The sequence below is a fragment of the Equus asinus genome, chromosome 16 (genome assembly GCF_041296235.1).
Source record: "Equus asinus isolate D_3611 breed Donkey chromosome 16, EquAss-T2T_v2, whole genome shotgun sequence".
NCBI classification, from domain to species: Eukaryota; Metazoa; Chordata; class Mammalia; order Perissodactyla; family Equidae; genus Equus; species Equus asinus.
In genome coordinates this window covers 35307939-35332128 of record NC_091805.1, presented here as the reverse complement: position 1 = coordinate 35332128, position 24190 = coordinate 35307939, and the positions used below count along the sequence as shown (strand labels likewise).

At 35.3% G+C, this 24190-nt stretch overlaps 1 protein-coding gene across 2 annotated transcripts in view; it reads right to left on the bottom strand.

Moving 5' to 3' along the window:
• SLC30A7 (solute carrier family 30 member 7) overlaps positions 1–24190 on the bottom strand; it is a 76661-nt gene that overhangs the window by 23810 nt on the left and 28661 nt on the right. For both annotated transcript variants that reach the window (XM_014851485.3, XM_070486930.1), the window contains exons 7-8: positions 20813–20863; positions 16951–17086 (exon numbers count right to left, since the gene is read on the bottom strand). In XM_014851485.3, the coding sequence (XP_014706971.1) occupies positions 16951–17086; positions 20813–20863 (187 nt within the window). The remainder of the gene's footprint in view (positions 1–16950; positions 17087–20812; positions 20864–24190) is intronic.

Below are 24190 nucleotides of genomic sequence, written 5' to 3'. Positions count from 1 at the left end.
AAGAATGACCTACAACTAGCATATACAACTATGTACTGGGGCTTTGGAGAGAAAAAAAGGAGGAAGATTGGCAACAGACATTAGCTCAGGGCTAATTTTCATCATCAACAAAAGGAAAAAAAATTACACATATGTTTGAGAGAAGATTAGGCAGGAATAAATTCATATGATTCATATTAAATAAGGTAACATTTGTATCAAAAAAATAATAAGACCTGGAGGAACCTTCCCACTACCTCTGTAACAGATTCAAAGTGGTGGCTAGACAGGATGGACAAAGGCAGGAGATAAAGTTCTTTAAGGAAATCTGCATTTTAAAAAAGTGAGTGAAGGAACAGGATATTGTTTAGAAACACCAGTGAGGCAGCAAGAAATATTTCTTGAAACTATCAAAATCAAATTATCATTCAGATAATTTTAGTGATCACAAGTTTAGCTCAGAACAAAAAGCCCTTAAGGTCACCAAGACAAATCCAAGAGGAATGGGACCAAAGCACTGATTAATCTCTATGTTCAACAAGGCTATTAGGAATCTAAACTGTGTTTATCTAGTTTAAGTTAAAAAATGGTGGACTTGTAACTGATCCAATCTCTGTAGTGTTCAAACCTTGTCATTTCCCTACAGTACAGTGACAGAGCTTTGCCTCCTGATGGCTGAGTGTGTTCCTCTGAAGAAATCCAGTATCCAGGAAGGAGAGGGATGGAGGCAGACATCAATGAACTGTATTTCTTTTATTCTTTCCCTCCTTTCTCTCTCACTTTTTCCCCCATTTGAAAATGAGTGAATGAGGGTCAGTTAACATGAAAAAAGAGCCTGTTACAAATTGTAAGAGACACCATTTAAGTGGACGGTGCCTGCTTCCCAACAGCATTCCTTTTGGGAAGGAAGGTCAGCAAGCAATTTAACACTTAGACAAAACACTTGCCGGGGGCAGGTCTGTTCTAGAATTTACACATCATAACACATTTAATTCATACTCAACAACTTATGAGGTAGGTATTACTATCACCCCCATTCTAAAGATTAAAAAAATGAGGCATACAGAGGCTAAATGACTTTTCCAAGGTCACAACAGCTAAATGGTGAAACCAGGACTTGAACCCAGACATTTGGCTCCAAAGTAAATGCTCTTAACCACTTTGCAATTCTTCCAATGAAGTCACCAAAGTGGCTTTGCTACTGTTCCCAAAGCACCTTCGCCTACAGGCAAGTTCTGATCTTAGGAGAAGATGATCTTCAAAGAGTACAGGAGGCCTGGACCACAAAAGAAATTTAAAAGCTCAGGAAAAGATGAACAGTAATAACATGAAAGTTTTCTGCCGTCTGAAAGCTGACTGGTACTGTCAAAACTTGACACCTAGTTCCTGTTTGTTCTAGGCCCATCCTCAATGATAACTTCCAAAGTTACATGTTTGTGAGAAGCAAACCTAACACAGGAAATAAAAAGCAAAGGAAAAAGGATCCTTTTTTGTTTACCCAAATTAAACTTTTAAAATATCACTGTGAGACTATATTTTTATTGAATATCTCAAAGTAGGTTTCTAATTGCTATATCACATTGGATGCTGACTACATTAAAATATTTAGTTGCTGAGGTAGGAGTCAAAATTATGTTTTCAAAGGATTAATTAAGCAAGAGAACAGAGTAACTCAAGTACAGGCCAGACCTAGTGGCAGAGTTTCAAATTAATTATATACAAATTAACAGTGAACATTAAAACTGAAGAACCAATAGGGACTAATATTCTTTCTTTTGGCAGCAAGTGAATAAGAGTTGAAAAGTCTTAATATGCTTTGCACCTTTTAGAATTTACTTTTATTTTTTAAAAGCCTTAAAATGTTGATGATTCTAAAGTCAAAAATATGTTAAAAAAATATATTCAAAACCTCACTTCCAATCCCTTCTCTCTCCCTAGAGATAATTATACTTAAATTTGCTTTTGGTTTATTCTTCCAGTTGTTTCTTTTCAAAATTATAAGAAAACATGCAGAGTACATGTATATCTCTTCTTCTTCTTCTTTTTTGGTGAGGAAGCCTGTGGCTGAGCCAACATCTGTGCCACCCTTCCTCAATTTTGTATGTGGGATGCCACCACAGCATGGCTTGAGGAGCAGTGTGCAGGTCTGCTCCCAGGATCCGAACCCATGACCCCTGGGCCACCAAAGCGGAGCGTGCAAACTTAACCACTACACCACCAGGCCGGCCCCTCTCCTTCTTCTTATATAAAAGGTAATGTGCCACCTTTTACATGTCTTATGCTATACACTCATATATCATGTGCTACGTATCAACTACTATCTTGTTTTAATAATATTCTTGAAAATCACACCACATTACCAGAGATCTTCCTTTTACTTATTATTATGGGGTAAAAAACATGTAACATTAAACTTACCATCTTAATTATTTTTAAGTCTATTTTAAGTTCAGCAGTGTTAATTAACATTGTTGTACAAAATATCTTTAGAATTTTTTCATGTTGAAACACTGAAACTCTATACCTATTAAACACTAATTTTTCCTCCCCCTTGACCCCAGCTCTTGGCAACCACCTTTCTATTTTGTTTCTATAATTCTGACTGCTTTATATATTTCATATAAGTGGACTCACAATATTTCTCCTTTTGTGACTGGCTTATTTTGCTTAGCATAAGGTCCTCAAGGTTCATCCATGCTGTAGCATGTGACAGGATTTCCTTCTTTTTAAAGGTTGCGTCATATCCCTTTGTAAGTAGATATCACATTTCCTTTATCCATTCATTTGTTGATGGATATCTGGGTCACTCCCACCTCTTGGCTATTGTGAATAATGCTTCAATGAACATAGGTATGCAAATATCTCTTTGAGATCCTGTTCTGAGTTCTTCTGGAATCCCACTTCCCCAGAAATGGGATTGCTAGATCATATGTAACTATTTTTAAGCTTCTGAGGAACATACATACTATAGTATTTCCATAGTGGCTGTACCATTTTATATTCCCACCAACAGTGCACAAGGGTTCCAAATTCTCCACAACCTCGTCAATACTTTTTTTTTTTTCCTGAGGAAGATTTGCCCTGAGCTAACGTTTGTTGCCAATCTTCCTCTTTGTGCTTGAGGAAGATTTGCCCTGAACTAATATCTGTGCCAATCTTCCTCTATTTTGTACACTGACCACCGCCACAACATGGCCACAGCATTGAAAGACGAGTGGTGCAGTTCTATATCCAGGAACCAAACTTAGGCTGCCGAGGTGGAGTGCACCAAACTTAACCACTAGGCCAAAGGGTTAAGCCCCTATCCTTTTGATAGTGGCCATCCTGATGGGTATGAGATGATATCTTGTCATATTGATTTGCATTTCCCTAATAATTAGTGATTCTGAGCATCTTTTCATGTACATACTGGCCAGTAGTATACCTTCCTTGGAGAAATGTCTATTCAAACTCTTTGCTTATTTTTAATCAGGTTACTTGGTTTTTGTTGTTGTTGTTGAGTTGTAAAACTTATTTACATACTCTGAATATTAACCCCTTATCAGATACATGATTTGCAATTATTTGCTCCCAGTCCATAGGTTGCCTTTTCACTCTGCTGATTGTTTCTTTTGACACACGGAAATTTTTAAGTTTGGTAAATCCTATTTGTCTATTTTTTATTTTGTTGCCTGTCCTTTTGGGGTCATATCCAAGAAATCATTGCTAAATCCAATGTCCTGAAGCTTTCCCCCTATGTTTTTGTCTAGGAGTCTAATAGTTTTATATCATACGTTTAGGTCTTTAATCCATTTTAAGTTAACTTTTGTATGTGGTGTACAGTAAAGGTCCAAGTTTATGCTTTTGCATGTCGCTATCCAGTTTTCCTAAAACCATTTGTTGAAGAGACTACCTTTTCCACATTTTATAGACTTGGCAGCCTTATCAAAAATCATTTGGCTGTATATGCATGGGTTTGTTACTAGGTCCTCTATTCTGCTCCACTGGTCTATATATCTATGTTTATGCCAAGACTACACCATCTTAATTACTGTTGCTTTGTAGTATGTTTTGAAATCAGGGAGTATGAGGCCTTCAATTTTGTTCTTGTTTTTCAAGACTGTTTTGGCTATTTGTGGTCCCTTGAGATTCCATACAAGTTTTAGGACAATTTTTTCCATTTCTGCATAAATGCCATTGGGATTTTGATAGAGAATGCACTGAATGTGTAGATCGCTTTGGGTGGTATACACATTTTAACAACAGTAAGTCTTCTGATCCATGAGGACGAGATGCCACCTTTCTATTTATTTGTATCTTGTTTCATTTCCGTTAGCAATGTTTTGTAGTTTTCAGTGTACAAGTCTTTCACCTCCTTAATGAAGTTTATTCCTAAGTATTTTATTCTTTTTGATGCTATACTAAATGTGGTTGTTTTCTAAATTTCCTTTTTGGATTGGTCATTGTTAGTGTATACGAACACAAGTTTTGAGTGTTGATTTTGTATACTGCAACTTTGCTGAATTCTTTTATTAGTTCTAACAGTCGTGTGTGTGTGTGTGTGTGTGTGTGTGTAATCTTTAGGATTTTCTACATATAAGATCATCTTATGTACAAACAGATATCATTTTAATTCCTTTTTTCCAATTTGTAAGCCTTTTATTTCTTTTTTTTGTCTGATTGCTCTGGCTAGAACTTTCAGTTCTATGTTGAATAGCAATGGTGAAATTGGGCATCCTTGCCTTGTTCTTGATCTTTGAAGAAAAATTTTCAGTCTTTCCCCACTGAGTATGGTGTTAGCTGTGGGTTTTTCTTATATGGCTTTCATTATGTTGAGGTAATTTTCTTCTATTCTTAATTTGTTAAGTGTTTTTATCACAAAAGGCTGCTGAATTTTGTCAGATGCTCTTCCTGCACTGATTGAGATGATCGAGTCCTTTTCTCCTTCATTTTGTTGATGTGGTGTATAACACTGATTGAGTTTCATGTGTTGAACCATCCTTGCATTCCAAGTATAAACCCCACCTGGTCATGATGCATGATCCTTTTAATGTACTGATGAATTTCATTCACCTAGTATTTGTTTAAGATTCTTGCATCAATATTAATCAGGAATATTGGTCAATAGTTTCCTTTTCCTGTTGTGTCTTTGTCTGGTTTTGGAATCAAGGTACTACTTGCCTCATAGAATGAGTTTGGGTATCTCTTCTCCTCTCCAATTCTTTGGAATAGTTTGGAAAGAATCAGTGTTAATTCTTCTTTTCATGTTTGGTAGAATTCAGCAGCAAATCCATCTAGTCTTGGGTTTTTTCTTTGTTGAAAGGTTTTTGATTACTGTTTCAATCTCCTCACTAATTGTAGAACTGTGCAGATTTTTAAAAATTTCTTCATGATTCAGCCTTGGTAGGTTGGATGTTTCTAGAAATATATCCATTTCTTCTATGTTATCCAATTTGCTGGCATATAATTGTTCATAGTAGTCCCTTATAATTCTTTTGATTTCTGTGATATCAGTTGTAATGTCTCCTCTTTCATTTCTAATTTTAGATATTTGAGTTTTCTCTCTTTTATCTTTGTTAGTCTAGTTAAAGGTTTGACAATTCTGTTGATCTTTTCACAAAACCAACTCTGGGTTTTGTTAATTTTTTTCTACTGTTTTTCTGTTCTCTATTCCATTTACCTCTGCTCCAATCTTTATTATATCTTTCCTTTTGCTAAGTTTCAGTTGTTTCCTCTTCTTTTTTCAGTTCCTTGGGATGTGTGGATTAGGTTGTTAATTTGAGATTTTTTTTTTTTTAAATATAGGCTTTTATGACTATCAACTTCCCTCTTAGTACTGCTTTTGCTGCATTCCATAAGTTTTGGTATGTTGTGTTTTTGTTTTCATGTATCTTCAGGTGTTTTCTAAATTCACTTGTGATTTCTTCTTTGACCTACTGGTTGTTAAAGAGTGTGTTATTTATTTTTCACACACTTTTGGATTTTCATATTTTCCTTCTGCCATTGATTTCTAGTTTCATTCCATTGTGGTCAGAGAAGAAATTCTGTATAGTTTCAATTTTCTAAAATTTGTTAGGACTTCTTTTGTGACCTAACACATAGTCTATCTGGGAGAATGTTCCATGCGCACTTGAGAAGAATGTGTATTCTACTGTTGTTGGTAGACTGGTCTGTATATGTCTGTTAGGCCATATTGGTCTATCGTGTTGTTCAAGTCTTCCCTTTCCTTATTGATCTTCTAACTGGTTGCTCTATCCATAACTAAAACTGTGAAATTGAAGTCTCCTAACATTACCTTGTTGCTATTTCTCCCCTCCTTTTTGTCAATGTTTGCTTCATCTATTTGGGTGTTCTAATGTTAAGAGCATATGTATTTATAATTGTTCTATCTTCCTAGTGAACTGACCCTTTTATCCTTATATAATGTCCATCTTTGTTGTGGTGATAGTTTTTGGCTGAAGTCTGTTTTTCTGATATAAGTATGGCCTCCCCTGATCTCTTTAGGTTCCTGTTTGCATGGAATACCTTTTGCTCACCCTTTCATTTTTAGTCTATGTGAGTCCTTAGAACTAAATTGAATCTCCTGTAGGCAGAATAAAGGTAGATCTTCGGTTTTTTAAATCCATTCAGCCAGTCTATGTCTTTTAATTGGTGTGCTTAATCCATTTACATTTAAAGTAATTACTGGTATGGAAGGACTTACTATTGCCATTTTGTTCATTGTTTTCTGTCTGTCTTGTGGCTTTCTGTCCCTTTTCCCTCTTTTCCTCTCTTACTGTCTTCCTTTCTGTGTCATTGATTGTTTTGCAGTGAAATGTTTTGATTCTCTTCTCAATTATTTCCCTTTATGTATATTCTGTAGATATTTTCTTTGTGGTTTTCATTGCATATAACGAGTTGCTTTTCTCTTGCTGCTTTCAAGACTCTCACTTTACATGTGACTTTACAGTTTATGATGTGTCTCAGTGTAGTAATCTTTAGATTTATACTAATTGGAGTTAAGTTTCTGGAATTTGTATATTTATTTCTTTTCTCAGATTTGGAAAAGTTTTGGCCATTGTTTCTTCAAACAGGTTCTCTGCCCCTTTCTCTCTTTCTGGGACTCCCATAATGCACATGTCTGCTTGTCTATAAACACCTCAGATTCTTTCAATTTTTCTTCATTCTTTTTGGGGGCGGGGGCTCCTCTGCCTCAGTAATTTTGAAAGTCCTGTATTCAAGTTCACTGATTCTTCCTTCTGCCTAGACAAATCTGTTACTGAGTCTCTCAAGGAAATTTTTCAACTCAGTTACTGTTATTCTTCAGTTCCAGGATTTCTGGCTCTTCTTCATAGTTTCTATCTCTTTTCTCGTATTCTCATTTTGTTCATGCATCATTTTCCCGATTTCATTTAGTTGTCTATCTGTGCTTTCTTTCAATCAACTGCACATCTTTATGACAGTAATTTTGAATTTTTATCTAGAAACTCATATGTCTCCTTTTTTTACATTTGGTTTCTGGAGGTCTAAATTGGTCCTTTGTATGTGCACGGTTGGCTAGTTCCTTTGTATGTCTTATTTTTTGTTGTTGGGATTTTTTGCATCTAGGGAATCAGCCAACTCTTGAGACTTTGTGGTTTGGTTTCATACAAGGAAGGCTTTCTCTACGTAACCTAGCTAGAGATCCTAAAAACCTCTCAAGTCTTTTCTGGGTACGTGTCCTCTCTGGGCTTGTGCATGCAACCTCCTATTTGAAAAGGTTTGCTGGCTTCCACTCATGAGCTCCTCCTGGTGTCTGTCTGCGATACTGCAGAAGCTGTTAAATCACGGTCCTATGGTTCCACCTAGCGTCTGTTTGTGGTACTGTAGACTCTAATGCACAGTCAATGTTGTTCTCAGGGATGCCCAACCTAGCACCCCTTTCTGACAGCACTTGGATACAAGCAAGAAAGACATCAGTCTCTCAAGCAGCCCCCCTAAAAGTCAGTTGGAGCTATGCTCAATTCCCTTCCCTCTCCAGGGAGAAGATGGGAGTAGGGGGTTCCTCACGAACACTCCACCCTGTATGGGGGTCAGGGTAGGAGTGGCTCTAAGGAGAAAAAGTGGAGAGTGTCACAAGTTTTCTACCAAGCCTCCACGCGATTGGCTTCCCACCAGACTGGGGAACAGGAACCTTTTAACTAGTTTCTGGATTTCTGAGAGAAGTATTTTGTCAGTTTGTTGTGTTAAACCTCTGTCTGCATGGAGGAAAGAGAGTCTAGGGCTTCCTATTCTGCCGTCTTGCTGCTGTCACCCCTCCTTTATTCCCTTTTTGGGGGGGCTGCACAGAACTCCCTTATTGATGAACATCTGTGTTCTTTCTAATCTTTAGCTGTAACAAATAAAGTCACAAAGAACGACTTCATGAGTATATTCTTTTATATTTTTGCCACTTTTTCCTTAGGATACTCTCCCAGAAGTGGGATTATTTAAGCAAAGGTAAATGCACATTTAATTAGGCTATGTATTATCAAAGCTCTCTCTATTGAGATAGTACCATTTTCATTTCTATCAGCAGTGTATAAAGAGTGCCTATTTTACCTAAAGACTTGCCAAAAGATTATGCAAACTTTTGGATATTTATCAGCCTGGTAGGTGAGAAGTGGTGTCTCAATATAGTTTTAGTTTGCAATTCTTTCTGATGAGTGAGACTGAACTACTTTTATATGTTTAAAAGTCATTTGTATTTATTTTCCTGTGAACCAAAGGAACTTTTGCCCCTTTTTTCTATTAGGCTGCTGGCCTTTTAATTTAGTTTTTATTTTTAGGACTTCTCTCTATACTAGGGAGATTAGCCCTTCATGATCTAAGTGGCAAATATTTATCCCAGTTTATTATGCCTTTCACTTCCCTTATGGTGCTTTTATTTTTTCTATACCAAAGTTCTTTTTTATGTAACTTAATTAACCAATCTTTCCTCTTACTGATTCTAGGTTTTGAGCCATATTATTCTAATATTCTCATGTAAAATAATTCAGACATGCTTTCTCCTAGTACTAGCATGGTTTCATGTTTTACTTTTGGAGCTCTAATCCATTTGGAATTTATCAGGGTATACAGAATGAGCTACAATTCCAAATTTATCTTTCTCCAAATGGTTATCCAGCTATTAGAAAGTCCATCTTTTCCTCCCCACTAATTTGAAATGCTGCCTTTATCTTTACTAAATTTCTATTTGCACGTAAATCTATTTCCAGACTCTCTCATCTGCTGCATTAGTCTGTTTGCTTTTTCAGGTACCTCACTATTTTAATTTAAAAGGCTTTGCATTTTTTATCTTCTTTTCCAGGGTTTTATTGGCTATTCCTCCTGCTTGTTTATTTTTCCTTATAAACTTTAAAATCAACTTTATCTGCCCCCTCTGGAAAAAAAGCTGTTTGTATTTTTATTAGAATGGCTTTAAATTTATAAATAAACACAAGAGCTAACATGTTTATCATGTTGATTCTTCAAAAACATCATAGTTGACAAAAAAGGTTCTGTTCAAGTCTACTTTTGTGTTTTTTAGAAGTGTCCACATTTTTCCTCACACGTTTTATCTCTACATTGTCTTTGTTGTTGCTAATGAAAAGGTGTCTTCTCTTTAATTATACCACTCAAATGGATTTTGCTTATATATAAAGGGTATTAATTTTGTATATCAATTTTATATTTGTAACTTTAATACACTATCTATTTGGCATAGTCTTTCCATTGATTCTCATGGGTTGGACAGAAATACAATCATATATTTTACATAAAAGAATAATCTCTTCTTTCCAATTTTTAAGCCACAAATACTTTCTCTGGTCTCAAGTTATTGGCCAAAGATCACTAATACATTACCACACTTGCTCTCTGCCTTCTAATATTTCTAAGCTTGTCTGCCAGACTTTCTTAACTAGGGTTCGTCATCTGAACCCCTGAACATACAAAATGATTTGAGTGACTATTTCTCAATTCCCCAAAGGATAGTAACATAAGCAGTACTTTTCTAGATGCACAGGTGAGAAGTTAATAATTACATACAAATGGATGCCTTAGGGCATTCTCTCCTAGAATGCTGGTTGAAAAAGGCTGTTAGACTAATCAATATTTATAAATGCTCTATGATGGTTTTATATGATTAAAAAATATAATTATTATGTAATAACGTTCCTATATGTTCAATTTTACAATACAGGTACATATACAAACACAAGTTAAAATCTTAGGCAGTCCCCAGAAGTTTAGTTCATAAATTATAACCACTTGAAAGACAAACCACAAAGGAAATTGTCAGGCAACACCCAAAACCATTTTTGAAAAAAGAAATCTTCATACTTTCTTATATGACTATGTGAAGACATGGTAGCTTCTTACATGTTTAAAAATAAGCTTACTTTTTATTAATACAGGCCACAAATAATTATCTATCTAACCATGGAATCAATAAGATTCATCAAAATCAGTATCTGGTCTAAATCCTGTATTCATGAACAACAATGATCATCTATGATTTGGAATTTCAAGTTTATAATTTTGTTTTCATTAGTGCATATTCTTTCCATTTCATCCTCTATTTAGGCCCACTACTTGTCATTTTTAAAGCCTATACCTCAGTTTGCCTCTAAAAGTTGGGCTATTTTTTTCTTCAAAATGACAAGAAAAAATACATTACTTGAAAAACTTTTGGACCTAAAAAAAGACAATTTCTTTTGTTTAAAAAGCTTTTATTTGTATTTACAGATGATTATGGTAAGAAGATACAAAGCACCACAAGACAGTAGCTGGTGAGTTGCAGAAAACTGATTAAAAAAAAAAAATCCAGCAAGTCTTCAGAAGTACCACACCAGTAACAAAGCTTATTTCTGCATCCTGTTTATGTATTTTTTCCCATCATGCACAGGTACTCCTTTTGTTTAAGTGAATCAAAAATCAAGCTACAGATCTACGTAAAGAGCATTACTTTTAAATCACAATGTGATTCAAAGCTACAACTAATTGTTTGGATTTCTGCACTCTAACTTATAAACCCACTTTCCGTTCTAATTCAACCACTAATGGGAAAAAAAGGAGCAAAATCATTCTGAAACCTTTTATAAGAAGAATATTTTCAAAAGATAAAAAATAACACTCTGTTATACTCAATTTCCTGCTTTTCATTGGGAAACAAAATTCATACAACCCAATTTTGCCAGAAATTTGTATCACCCTTTAGTTGTCTTAGAAAATGTTGAGAGAAAAACTGTCTTTTTCTAAGAAATTACTTTCACCATGAAACTGAAAATGTAATACTGGGCAGCCTAGAAGGGAGAGATGTCTATTTCCATGGCATGTTTCCAACTGAGGAACATTTAGATCCAAAGACTATATAAAGATTCCTATTATTTTTCCTGCTCTTGGTGAATTGCAAATATATATAAAAACTGAGGGTGAGAAAAATTATTTCTTTATACTATACTTTGTTGCGTCTGTAAGAGTTTTCATCTATTTCTTCAAATCAGCTTTGGCTAATCAAGCATTTTGAAAAATGTCTCAGAGTAATCTCCTTGTAAACAATTCATTATTGTATGAACATTTAAGGATCTTGATTACCAGTGTTACAATTCTTTTTCTTTTTCTTTGAGGAAGATTAGCCCTGAGCTAACTGCTGCCAATCCTCCTCTTTTCGCTGAGGAAGACTGGCCCTGAGCTAACATCCATGCCCATCTTCCCCTCCTTTATATGTGGGATGCCTACCACAGCATGGCATGCCAAGCAGTGCCATGTCCACACCCAGTATCTGAACCAGGGAACCCCAGGCCGCTGAAGCAGAACGTGCACACTTAACTGCTGCACCACCGGGCCAGCCCGTAGTGTTACAATTCTTGATAGCTCCCCTTCAGTCACTGAAGAGCTCAACAACAGGGCTTATTATCGTTCTATCTCTACTCTTTTCATTACTTTTTTTTTTTTGCCTTTGGAGAGGAAGATTGTCCCTGAGCTAACATCTATTGCCAATATTCCGCTTTTTACTTGAGGAAGATTGTCGCTGAGCTAACATCTGCACCAATCTTCCTCTATTTTGTATGTGAGATGCCACCACAGCATGGCTTGATGAGTGGTACACAGGTCCACACCCTGGATCTGAACCCACAAACCCTGGGCCACTGAACTGCTGAAGTGGAGTGAGCAAACTTAACCAATACACCACTGGGCTGACCCCTTTTTTCATTACTCTTAATTTAAATATCCATGTGGACAATCCATCCAACACTTAGCCTCTATATGATGATCTTATCCTAGATACACCCCTACGATCATACCTTAGACCTGAAGATCTCAATTTCAAGCATCTCACAATCTGAACAATGCTTCCTACTTCTGGATCTCTTTCCCTAATCTCACCACTCTAACACTTCTCCAGAACTCCAATCCACTGAACCTATCACTTTTTTTTTCTTTTTTTAGCATCTATTATTACCTCTAAATTTTAATTTCTCACTCCTATAATCCCTGCCTTGCTCCTTTCTCATTCTGTCAGTATTCACCTGACAAAACCCCAAACCTGTTAAATCCAATTCTCTGTCTATTCCATACTTTTTATCAAGTAGCTGAACAAGACTAGCAAAAAAAAATACAACTGTGCTGCTCATTTTCACTTTAAATTCATGACCACAAACCTCAAAGTGGGCCCTCACTGCTGCCAGGCAAACACACTGCTCCCCTTTACCGCAAAAGGCCTTAAAAAGGAGTGGACTATAGTTGCTATCTGCATTTCTTCCCCTCCCATTCTTTCTTAAAGCTACTCTGATCAAGCTTTCATTCTCATCACTCTTCTGCGTATCTTGCCTAGATTACCACTTATCAGTCCCAGCAGCATTTATGATTACTCTTTCCTCTTTGAACCACTTTCTTTATATGGCTCCTAAAACAACGCATGCTTGCAGCTTTCCTTCCATCTCACTGGCCCCTCCACTTTACTCTCCTTTGCTGGAATTGCCTCCTCTGCCCCACCTCCCCAGGGCTGAGTCTTCAGACCTCTTCCCCTCTCTATCAATACTCATTCTCTGGGTAAACTCAGCCAATCTTCTCATGGCTTTAAATACCACACATAAGCTAATGACACCCAAATTTATATCTTCCACCCTACTCTCCCCTGAACTCTTAGATACATATATTTACCACTCTCTGTCCTGTACACTGCACTCCAGCTACATTGCCCTTCTTGCTGTTCCTTACACATGCCAGGCATGCTCCTGTCTCAGCGTGTTTACTTGAACTTCCCTGTACCAGGAATGCTCTTCCTCTAAATAGTCCCATGCCCCTCTCCTTCATCATTAAGGTCTCTGTTCAAATGTCACCTTATGCAGAGGACTTTCCAAGCCTTCCTAAAATAACATCCCCTTACACTTCATAGCATTTATCACTGTTATCTATTTGCATGTTCATCTGCTTTATTGACCCTATCTCCTATTAGTAGATTAGATAGTAGATTAGAAAGTAAGCTACATGAGGGTAGGGTATTTGCCCATGTTGTTTACTGCCTAGCACAGAGTGAGCACTAAAACATTTTTTTTCATGCTTTTGGGTTTTTTTGGTGAGGAAGATTGGCCCTGAGCTAACATCTGTTGCCAATCTTCCTCTTTTTTTTTCTTCCCAAAGCCCCAGTACATAGTTGCATATCCTAGTTGTAAATCATTCTAGTTCTATGTGGGATGCCGCCACAGCGTGGTTTGACAAGCAGTGTGTAGGTCCACACCCAGGATCCAAACCAGCGAACCTCGAGCCACCAAAGCAGAGAGCACACCAATTTAACTACTCGGCCATGGGGCCAGCCCCCTAAAACATTTATTAAATGATTTTAAGCTATGTTAAAGTTTTCTGCTTTATCTCCAAGAGGTTGGATTATGAGAACATTTTAACAGATAAGTTGTACATTTCAGGAATGTTTGAGTTTTTTACAGTCAACAGGTATTACTTTTGTTATCAGAACAGAGGAAAAGAATAAATAATTAAAATGTTAAAGCTTAACAATAATGAAAAAGAATAAAATTATATAAATTTCAGACTATATTTACGTAGACTACTAAGAAAAAATTTTTAAAATAAATCCGTAGGACTTAGACAAGGATGACACGTAGTTTTCATCTTGAAAGCCAACTGCAGGTGATTAGTTATGGCTACTTGAAGCCCTATATTGAAAGGGACCCTGAAGCTGAATTGGGCTCAGCAGAAAAGAAGGATGTTTTCCAGGAAAATGGAAGGGGTGGGAATTGTGGCATTTATGCCAGATAAACGCTGCTCCATGACTTTAAATCTATGTGTGTACTATTACCAACCCCTTATATTCAGCTGAGTGCTCCCACTCCATATCAACACGTCTACCACCTACTTGAGATCTCCATATAAATGTCTAATAAGAGATCTCAAATTCAGTAACAACTAAAACAGAAGTTTCGATCTGCAATGCTCTTCAAAAACAAACAAACATTACTCTTCCCCTAGTGTTCTTTCAGTAATGACACCTTCATCCACTCAGTTTCTCATGTAAAAGCTCTAGGAATTATCCTTGATTCCCTTCTTTCACTCTAGCCTGACCAAAACATTCACATCCACAAGCAAATCTTATTAGCTCTACACCCAAAGCATTTTCTCATTCTATCTGTCTCTCCACCTCTTGGATGAGTACCTTAGATCAAGCCGCCATGGCCTCTCTGCAATAGTTTTCTAGCTGGTCTGTATTTTTGCATTCTTGCGCCCTTATAATCCATTACCTACACAGCAGCCAAAATGATTTTTAAAAATACAAATCAAATAATTCCACTCCTCTCTGGCTCCCCACTGCACCTGAAATAAAACCCAAACTCTTAGCCCAGGCCTGTGTCTCCAGCTTTAATAATTCCCTATTTGCGATTAGAGAAAGTAACTCTGAGGCTGAAAAAACACGAATTTATTTTGATTAAAACCCAAAATATAGCAACTTTTTGCCTGGAGGGGTCTGGTGCTGACTTTACAATAATAAAAATATAGTTTGCCCTCATGGAGCTTAAGAGAGAAAATAGGCTATTTCAATATACGGTCATGCACCACATAAAGCCATTTCAGTCAACAACAGACAACATATACAACAACGGTCCCATAAGATTAGTACCTTATAGTCTAGGTGTACAGTAGGTTATACGATCAAGGTTTGTGTAAGTACACTCTATGATGTTCGCACAATAACAAAATCACCTAATGATGTATCTCTCAGAACATATCCCTGACTGTAGTAAGTAAATGCCATGAGAGGAATAGTAAAAGATGCTATAGGTATAACCCAGTCTGAGAAGGGGAGAATCAGGACATGCTTCCTGAATGAAGTGCCATTTAAACTGAAATATGATCTGAAGGATGAGTAGCTGTGATGTATCTATTTGTCGGGGGCAGGGGGAAGGGAGAAAACATTAAATTAAGAGTATTTTGGAGAGAGGAAATATGATCAAAGCCCAGAATCCAGAGAGCTCATAACACATTTTCAGGAAACTAAAAGTAGTTTATTGCGGGTGGAGAGCAGAACAGAAATTGAGAGGGGGTGAGAGAAAGACTGAAGAGAAATATGGGTACCATCATGAAGCCCAATTAACAAGTTCGGACTTTATCCTGAAGGTTAGAAAGAGCCACTGTAGAATTTAAGGCAAGAGAATGTTTCCATGCACCATAATCTCCATTAAAGAAAGATCACTTTGACCACAGTGTGGAGAAGAGTTTAGAGGGAGAAAGAGAGGCCAACCTCTTCCAAGTGATAAATTATAGCAGAATTAGGATACCATCAGTGGAGATTAAAAAAAACTAGTGAATATTAAGATCCTACTCTAAGAAGTATTAGAAGCAGCTAAAATTATATTACAAAACAAAATAAAATGAACACTGAACACTAACATAAAGAGGTACAGGTGGAAGTCACCAAATCTATCAGGAGATGTTTCATAGAATATGTGTGATGTGTACGCTAAACTTTCAAGGAAGTGTTATAAGATATCCAAAGATGAAGTAAAGGTATTCCAAGCTTTATAAAAGACTTTTACAAAGCAGAGTTGCTTCCTAGTGCAAATAATTTACAGAAATTTAAAAAATTATCTACATGTTTAAAATGTATATCCTGTTTTTTAGGTAAAAACTTAAAAATCTGTATTTATGACTAATTTATATGATTATAATTTCATCGTAATTTATTAAGTCTATTCTATTCAACTACAAGCTATAAAATTCATCATGGCCTGCCCTATAGGAGGTCTTCATTATCATTAGAAAGTTTTACTGACAGTAAAATCATACAGATAAATCAAACAAAAACAGTCCAATCAAGACATGTATATGTATAATTAATTTTTAAGTTAAATAATGTGAGACTGTGAAATAAAGGCACATATTATTCCATTATTCTGATAAAAATTAAACCAATAATAAAAATGTATCTCAGCATGAGATAAATTTAAGAGATAATAACTATACAATCTAATTCAGCAGGTATTTATTGAGAACTTAGACACACACACTTTTGTATACACATTGACACTATGGTAGGCAATAGAGGCAGAAAGAGATAGGAGATAGATTTTTCCTCAAGAATTTTAAAATCTAGCCAAGGAGACAGACATAGGCAGACTTTAGTAAGCGTTTTTAAAAGACTTCTGCAATGACTTTATAAATTAAATAGTTCTAGAAGAAGAGACTTTAATATTGTTTTGCATGTGACAGTGCAAGATGTAGACATCAAAGGAATAAGATTCTAACTATAGTTAATACATTTTACATTGCCAATGTTCTACTCCACAAATAGAGTATGGATTCAAGAAAATTACTAGTAATTTGAATTACAGACCAAAAAGAAGTATCGAAACCAAGACAAGAAATAAATGGCAATAGGGAAAAATAGGAAGATGAAAAAGGAAACCAACACAATAATAAGTTGTATTTTAGATCTGTAATTTAAGTAGCACATTTATCACGCCCCATTTTAATACATGGAAGTAACATACTAACACTTACCTTATAACTATAAGCATGGATATGAGAATTGAACAAATTGGATCTGCTATCATTAGACCAAAATTTTGCATCATGATGGCAGAGGCAATTACACCGATACTCCCAAGTGTATCTGCGAGAATATGTAAAAATACACCTAGAAATAAAGCATAATCAGAATCAAAATAATATCTTCTGATCAACTGAAAATAGAAATATTTTTTAAACTATATTCTTGATTTTATATATTAAAAACTACCAATTTGAAAATCACAAGGCATGCAGATTCTTAGTAACAAAATAATAGTACCTTTGGGAATTGAAATAATCTTTCTCTTTTCAAATTGGCAGGGTTAAAATACCTGTCCTAAATTATACTTGCTCTAACGATCCTTACTATTTTGGTATAATATAAATGAAGAAGTAGAGAAATAAGCTGATTTTAAAAAGTGTTTGAACACATTCATCTCTGGTTAAAAGAGTCCAGATGTTAATTAATAATCTGTTAGAAGAAAACGGCAGACTGAAAGAATTGTTCGAGAAAACTTTGTTTATAACTACAAATATATGTACACACAGAGCCCTCTGCTGGGAATTAAAATTATTACTACCTGAGACTAGAATTTCCTATGGACCATAACTCTACTAATTCTGATATATTTATCAATTATCCTGAAGATTTTGCTAACTAAAATTACATAGTAAGCTCAAACTTGATATGAAAGAAAGTAGGGATTTGAATATTTTAAAGTGGATATAATATATATATACAGACATATAGAGATATATATACATTTTTTTGCTTTTTCTCCCCAGATACCCCCAGCACATATTTGTATATTTTAGTTGTGGGTCTTTCCAGTTGTGGGATGTGGGACGCCACCTCAACCTGGCCCGACAAGCAGTGCCATGTCCGCACCCAGGATCCAAACCAGCAAAACCCCAGGCTGCCGAAGCAGAGCATGCAAACTCAACCACTTGGCCACGGAGCCGGCCCCTATAAAATATATTTTTGACTTTTAATAATTAAATATCAAACTGGTAGGATACTGATATTCTACTACCCAACAACCTAGATATAACATGATACTGTGATTTATAATTAGAAATATATATTTGGTCTTTGTCCCTGTTTCTGGCACAGAGTTCCTAAAACACTTGGAATTTCCTAAGTGATGAGAATGACACAGGCATCTCTAGTCAATGTTAATGAGGTGACTCTGGACCACACCTAAGGAGAAGCAACCACGTGATATTAGAGGGTTAGAAATTTCAGTCCCACCCTCCTGACTTCTGACCTCTTGGTGTCGGAGAATTGTTTGCTGGTATGTGGGGAAACCCCTTCCATCAGAATTGAGTGCAGAATATTAGTTAGTGAACACAAGTGGGATCAGAGACAGAACTCATTAAATATTAACATCTAATAATTGATAGTTGACTGGAAAACCATCAAAAAATGTCAAGAAGGAGATTGAAAATACATTATTTCTAAAAAGACTTAGCTAAGACAATATCATTTAACATTTAGATCCTTACTAGGTAAAATTTAACGTACAAGAAAACTGTCTCCTGAACAAACTTCAACCATATGTTGCTAAAAACAGAACATTCTTCAATAGCACCAATTATTCTATCTGAAAAGAAATACCTAATGTGTAAAAAGCATGTGTCTACTTTAGAAATACTTATTTTCCTTTTTTATTATTCACTGGACAAATTAAAGGCAAAGCATTTATTTCTCAAGTGTCAAACACAGATTTACTGAAACTTGAAAAGACTTTTAATAATTTAAAAACAGACTATTAATGAGTCCCATGGAACCTTAATGTGCTCTAGGAAAATATGCTTCAATTCACGTGGTACTGTGGAGTATTACATCAATTATTATAGCAAATACAACTCACTCCTCAGTAACTGATATACTTTTCATTTGTATAGAGTATTGACCTTTATAACAATTCTTCAAAACGCTAATGGGTCTCTTTTCTATAACAAAAATAATATTATGCCAGAAACTTCCTCATAGAAAAAAATTTTTTTTCTCTAGGGTATCACAAGTAGCAAAGAAATAAATAGATTTATAAGTATTGGGATCACATTAAGTTTTAAAAATAAGACTGGAGGAAAATGCACATTGAAGTAGATTGAGGGTCCTTAAGATTCAAAAGTCTTAAGTGACATGATTTCAAACCTTTATATTCTTTAATCAGTATTTTGATAGAATCAGAAATGAAAATAGCTCTAAACACTGAAAGGAAAAAGAAAAGAATCATTTGCTCTTCACTTTTCTTTGATTGAAAAGTCCCTGGCTGCATCTTATTTGCTGACCTGAAAACTGGTTTTATTAGGAAATGTCATTAATTATCTAAGCCCTTCTTACTTTCGAGAACTCTTAAGAAAAATCACTAAAGAAAGAAATCTAAACAGACATGTTTAATTTATATAAAAGTTGAAAGCCTTACAAGACCTGATAGGATACTCATAATCTAACTGCCCAAGAACCTAGAAAGCCAGGGGTCACATTGAAGATGCAGCAAATAACTGAAAAATTCAGCTAACTCAGTTTCCATGCATGAGTATCTATGTGACAAAATTTTAATGCCAGGCAGTTAACCCTATCCTTCAGCTATCTCCTACTGGGCTGTTTCAGCCACCATAAATTGATGGATACTCAGAAAACATAAACTGATTTTCGCAACAGTCTGTATAAAAGATAATTAGGAAGGCAAATCTAACCTCCCTTCCCTCAGTTTGTGATGATTTCCAAAACTAAAAATAAACTCATTATCAAGACTAATTTATAGCATTGAATATAGATGCATTACATACGCATGATTACACGCCATTTCAGCAAATGCCATTCTAAAACAATTCAATATATTTTGCAAATGAAAAACTAGTGACTGGAAGACACATTTAAGCCTCTTGAAATAAATTCCTCAGAATGGAGGAACATATTCATATTGAAATAATAAAAAGCAAGAGCTATATCAAGAAACAGAGAGAAAAAGAAGCGCTGTAGAGATTGGATCACAAGCTACTGAGAAAGTCAAACTGAAGTCAAAAGTTAATAAAGGCAGGAAGAAGTGGAGCTGGGAATTAGGAAACCTTGCCAACAAAGTTTACATGCTAATTCAGAGCCAAAGACTGGTTCACATCTCAAAAAAGAAACTACCATAGTTCAGAGACAAGACTGGGTTTTTTCTGGCTTGTAAAATTTTGTAACGTATCATTTTACATGATAGGTAAGCTCCTCTTTAGGTACCATCATTTGATGTCTATGGATATGACCGAGGTCTCACTTTGCCTACATTAAAAAAATATATAATAAATTTTATTTTTGAGAGCAGTTTTAGGTTCATAGTAAAACTGAGGTGAAGATACAGAGATTTCCAAAATACCCCCATCCAAACTTACGCATAGCCTCTCCCATTGTCCACATCCCTCGCCAGAGTAGTTTTCGTTACAACTGATGAAACTACATTGACACATCATCATCACCCAAAGTCCATAGTTTACATTAGGGTTCACTCCTGGTATTGTGTACATTCTTTGGGTTTGGATGTTATTACATTTTTAGCACTAAATTTTTCCACAACATAAATACATATTGAATATTATTCTTGGAAAAATTATTTAATAATCCTACAAAGGCAAACATACTACTATGGTATTACTATAGTCACTGGCATGAGTATTATTTATATTTAAGCAGTATAGTTTCTGAATATTTTAACTGTATATATAAAAAAATCAGTAGGAAGGCTAAAATTTTAAACATAAATGGTATGCTATCTATTTTTCTTAAAGGAAAACTTCAGACAAATCAAAACTATGAAACCAGTTTCATAAAACTGAGAATTATACAAATTCCTTGTCATACCTTGTAAAATCTGTCGGCTGGGTCCTGTTGTTTCTTTTAAGGAGGGACCATCTGCAGAGAGTTAAGTTAAATTATTTTAAAACATGTCTTCAATTCCTGATTCAATTTTTACAATTCAGAGTACTTTTCATTCAAATGTATCACGAAGGCTGCATGACTATATAGCCATATCAGACCTACAAAATTATTTTTTTAATTTAATGGAGATAGACATGGGCAATTTCAAAATGCATCAGAGTACAGAGTATTTAGGAAATTATTATATTAAGCAATCTGGTAAGATAAAAATACAGTAAATTAAAAACAGTGTGAAAGTCTTCTAACATTCATAACATACCTTCTATAGCTTGTTATGCTAATTTTACAAGTGGAAAATTGAATAAAAACAAAACCACTGCTTGAAGTTATTAAGAAGTCCAAGAAATGAAGCCAGGACAGCATCCAGGAAAACTGGACTATGGCAACAGCTCCTAGATGGGCGTGGCAAGCTTTTCACACAGAAGAGATAAAAATACGTTTTCATTTTGCCTTTATGATGAGAAAAATACTGCAATTTTTGAATTTGAAGATTGCTAATCAGCTTTAACATCGAAGTAGAAAATATGGGTAAAGAATGTAAAAGATTAGCAAAATTCGTTAAAAGGGATCATCAAGAGGACTGAAAGATTTCTTATCATGACTAACAGGAAGCCTGCCTGCCTGGGGTCGTAGTTCTTGGCCCACAGCACCAAAGAGCTGACATACCCTTATAACTACAGCTTTGTTAGAACATTGTAACAACGTCAAGAGGTATAAAAGCATAAGGCTGCACAATGATTTCTGTCTGGATATGGCACTGCTGTGTGGGGAGTAAGATGTAGCTACCTTGAAAATCCTGCTGATGGTCAAAAGTGTAACTATTCTAAAAATCCAGCTCCTAATCAAGGCACCAGATTTCAATCTATAGGTAGCAGGTCCAGATAGTCATTTTTGACATAATTATTTTAAAAGGTATATTCTGTCATACTAATATAACAGCTATATAAGACAATGTAACTCTCATCTACATAAAATCTGAAAGTCTTTCTAGATATAAAATTTATCTGTAGCAGAGACTGGCTAGTTGCTTACAGACCCATTTCTTCTTCCTCTTTGATAAACAACTAAACTACATTTACCAGGCTCCCCTGAGTTAGGTGGTATATGTGACTGAGTTGTAAACAAAGAAATATGATAGGGGCCAGCCCAGTGGTGCAGCAGTTAAGTTCACAAGTTCTGCTTCAGCGGCCCAGGGTTCGCTGGTTCGGATGCCGGGTGCGGACATGGCACCACTTGGCAAGCCATGCTGTGGTGGGCGTCCCATATAAAGTGGAGGAAGATGGGCATGGATATTAGTTCAGGGCCAGTCTGCCTCAGCAAAAAGAGGAGGATTGGCAGGAGATATTAGGTCAGGGCTGATCTTCCTCAAAAAAAAAAAAAAAAGAAAAAGAAATATGATATGTAAACCACTTCCAGGCTTGTAAGAGTACCCCACATTATCTTTTATGTACTCTATCTCTAGCTAGACGCAGAGAATCCAGGGGTGAATTCCAAGGGTGAAGAATCCCACTGATGGAAAGAACCTGGATCCCTGAAATGCCGTGAGGAACAGATCCCCCCAGCCCTCTACACTATCAACCCAACAGCAAGATATAAATCTTTACTGCTAAGTCACTCTGATATGAGCAGCTAAAACAAACAAAAACAGCCAGCTTTACTCAAAGTGCAACAGTCAAATAAATATGAAGCTCACAGTATCTCCCAATGAGACTATAATGTCTCACGGGCAAAATGGAATCATGGCCCTGTTGGTTTTGTATTCTCCGATTGTCTTATATAATACTGACGGCAGAATAACAGTTAAGAGCAGATTTTAGAGTCAGGTTCCCTGTGTTTGAAGCCTAGCATTTCCATTTAGTAGTTTCTATGATCTCTAGCATTTCCATTTAGTAGTTTCTATGATCTCTTTGTGCCCTGATGTCATGCCAATTCTTCTTTCCCACTTACCCTTCTCCCTCTTGACCAAAAAAGGGCTACCTTTCACCTATCTAGAATCTTACTGCAGCGGATTGCCCAGGGTATTAGAAGAAATCTTGGGCAACAAACAGGGCTCAACTGCAAATGTTGCTTGTAACGTTAGAAAAGTAATGACTTTACAGCTAGCAAATCCTTTTGTAAGCAACAGGGTTTCCAATTCTCTGCTTTTAATAAAATGTAGGAATTTGCTAATGAAACTGTTAATTAATAGATCACAAAAATAATTTTTAAGAATAGAAAGCACTGTAAATAATTTTTAATAATACCTCATTATGTAATTTTTGGAATGTAATTCTGAAAGTGTTCAAAGAACTGAGTGAAAGTGCTCTAACAGAATTACTTCTAATTAAGGTTTCTTAGTACTTACATTGTAAAGATGAGAAATAGGAACACAATTGATGCCAAAACCTGTTTTACACTAACAATTGTTATTTATCCAAAACTAACTGGAAAAAAAAAAAAAAAAAGGAGCTCCAATCATTAGGATACATATTTCAAATAAAATGTTGCTTTTTTAAGGTTATATATGTATCAAAATTTGAAAATAGAATTATTTTTATTGACTTTGTACTAGTAAAAATTACAATAACTCCATCCAAAAGAAAGGTTTACTGCTAAGTCTTCTGTCCCTAGGAAATAAAAAATTTACATATGTATACGTATTTTATTGCCAGGAAGTATAACAGATGATCAATTAAAGATTTAACACAAATATAATCCATTATTATAACATTCTGGAAAGGAAATGGAATGGAAATAAGAATTCAAGGAGAAAAAGGATACTGTAAAATTTATAACTGTTTACACATTTTTGAATGAGTAACAGTGGGCCTCAATCACTAAGGTATTTTAGATACTACTGAATATATTCAATAGAGTAATACAGAAATTTCATTCTAAAATATTATCTACAATGTGTCAGAAGTTATATTCTTTGCAATTATTTAAACAAATTTTTTTTAGAAATCATCTTAAAAATGTATGAGGGATACACAATTTTCAAAAATTGTTTTGAGATGCATGTGAGCAAAACTTAAGAAAAGCAAGGTTTTAAAGCAGATCGATGTAATAGTTACAAAAATGTAGCAAATTTTAGAGACTTAAAAATTAAGGAGTTAGGACTCAATCTCCAAGCGCCCTGTCATATCTTCACATCTAAAGCTTTAAGATTCTATGTGGCAAGTACAGACAATATTGAAGCATATAATTTATTTAAAGATTAATCAAATTGTATCACCTAAGCAGCTTCTATTAATCTATACTCTAAAATTTCATGAATAAACTGTTTAAAATATAATTTTAAAATAAAATATTAAGTCGAAA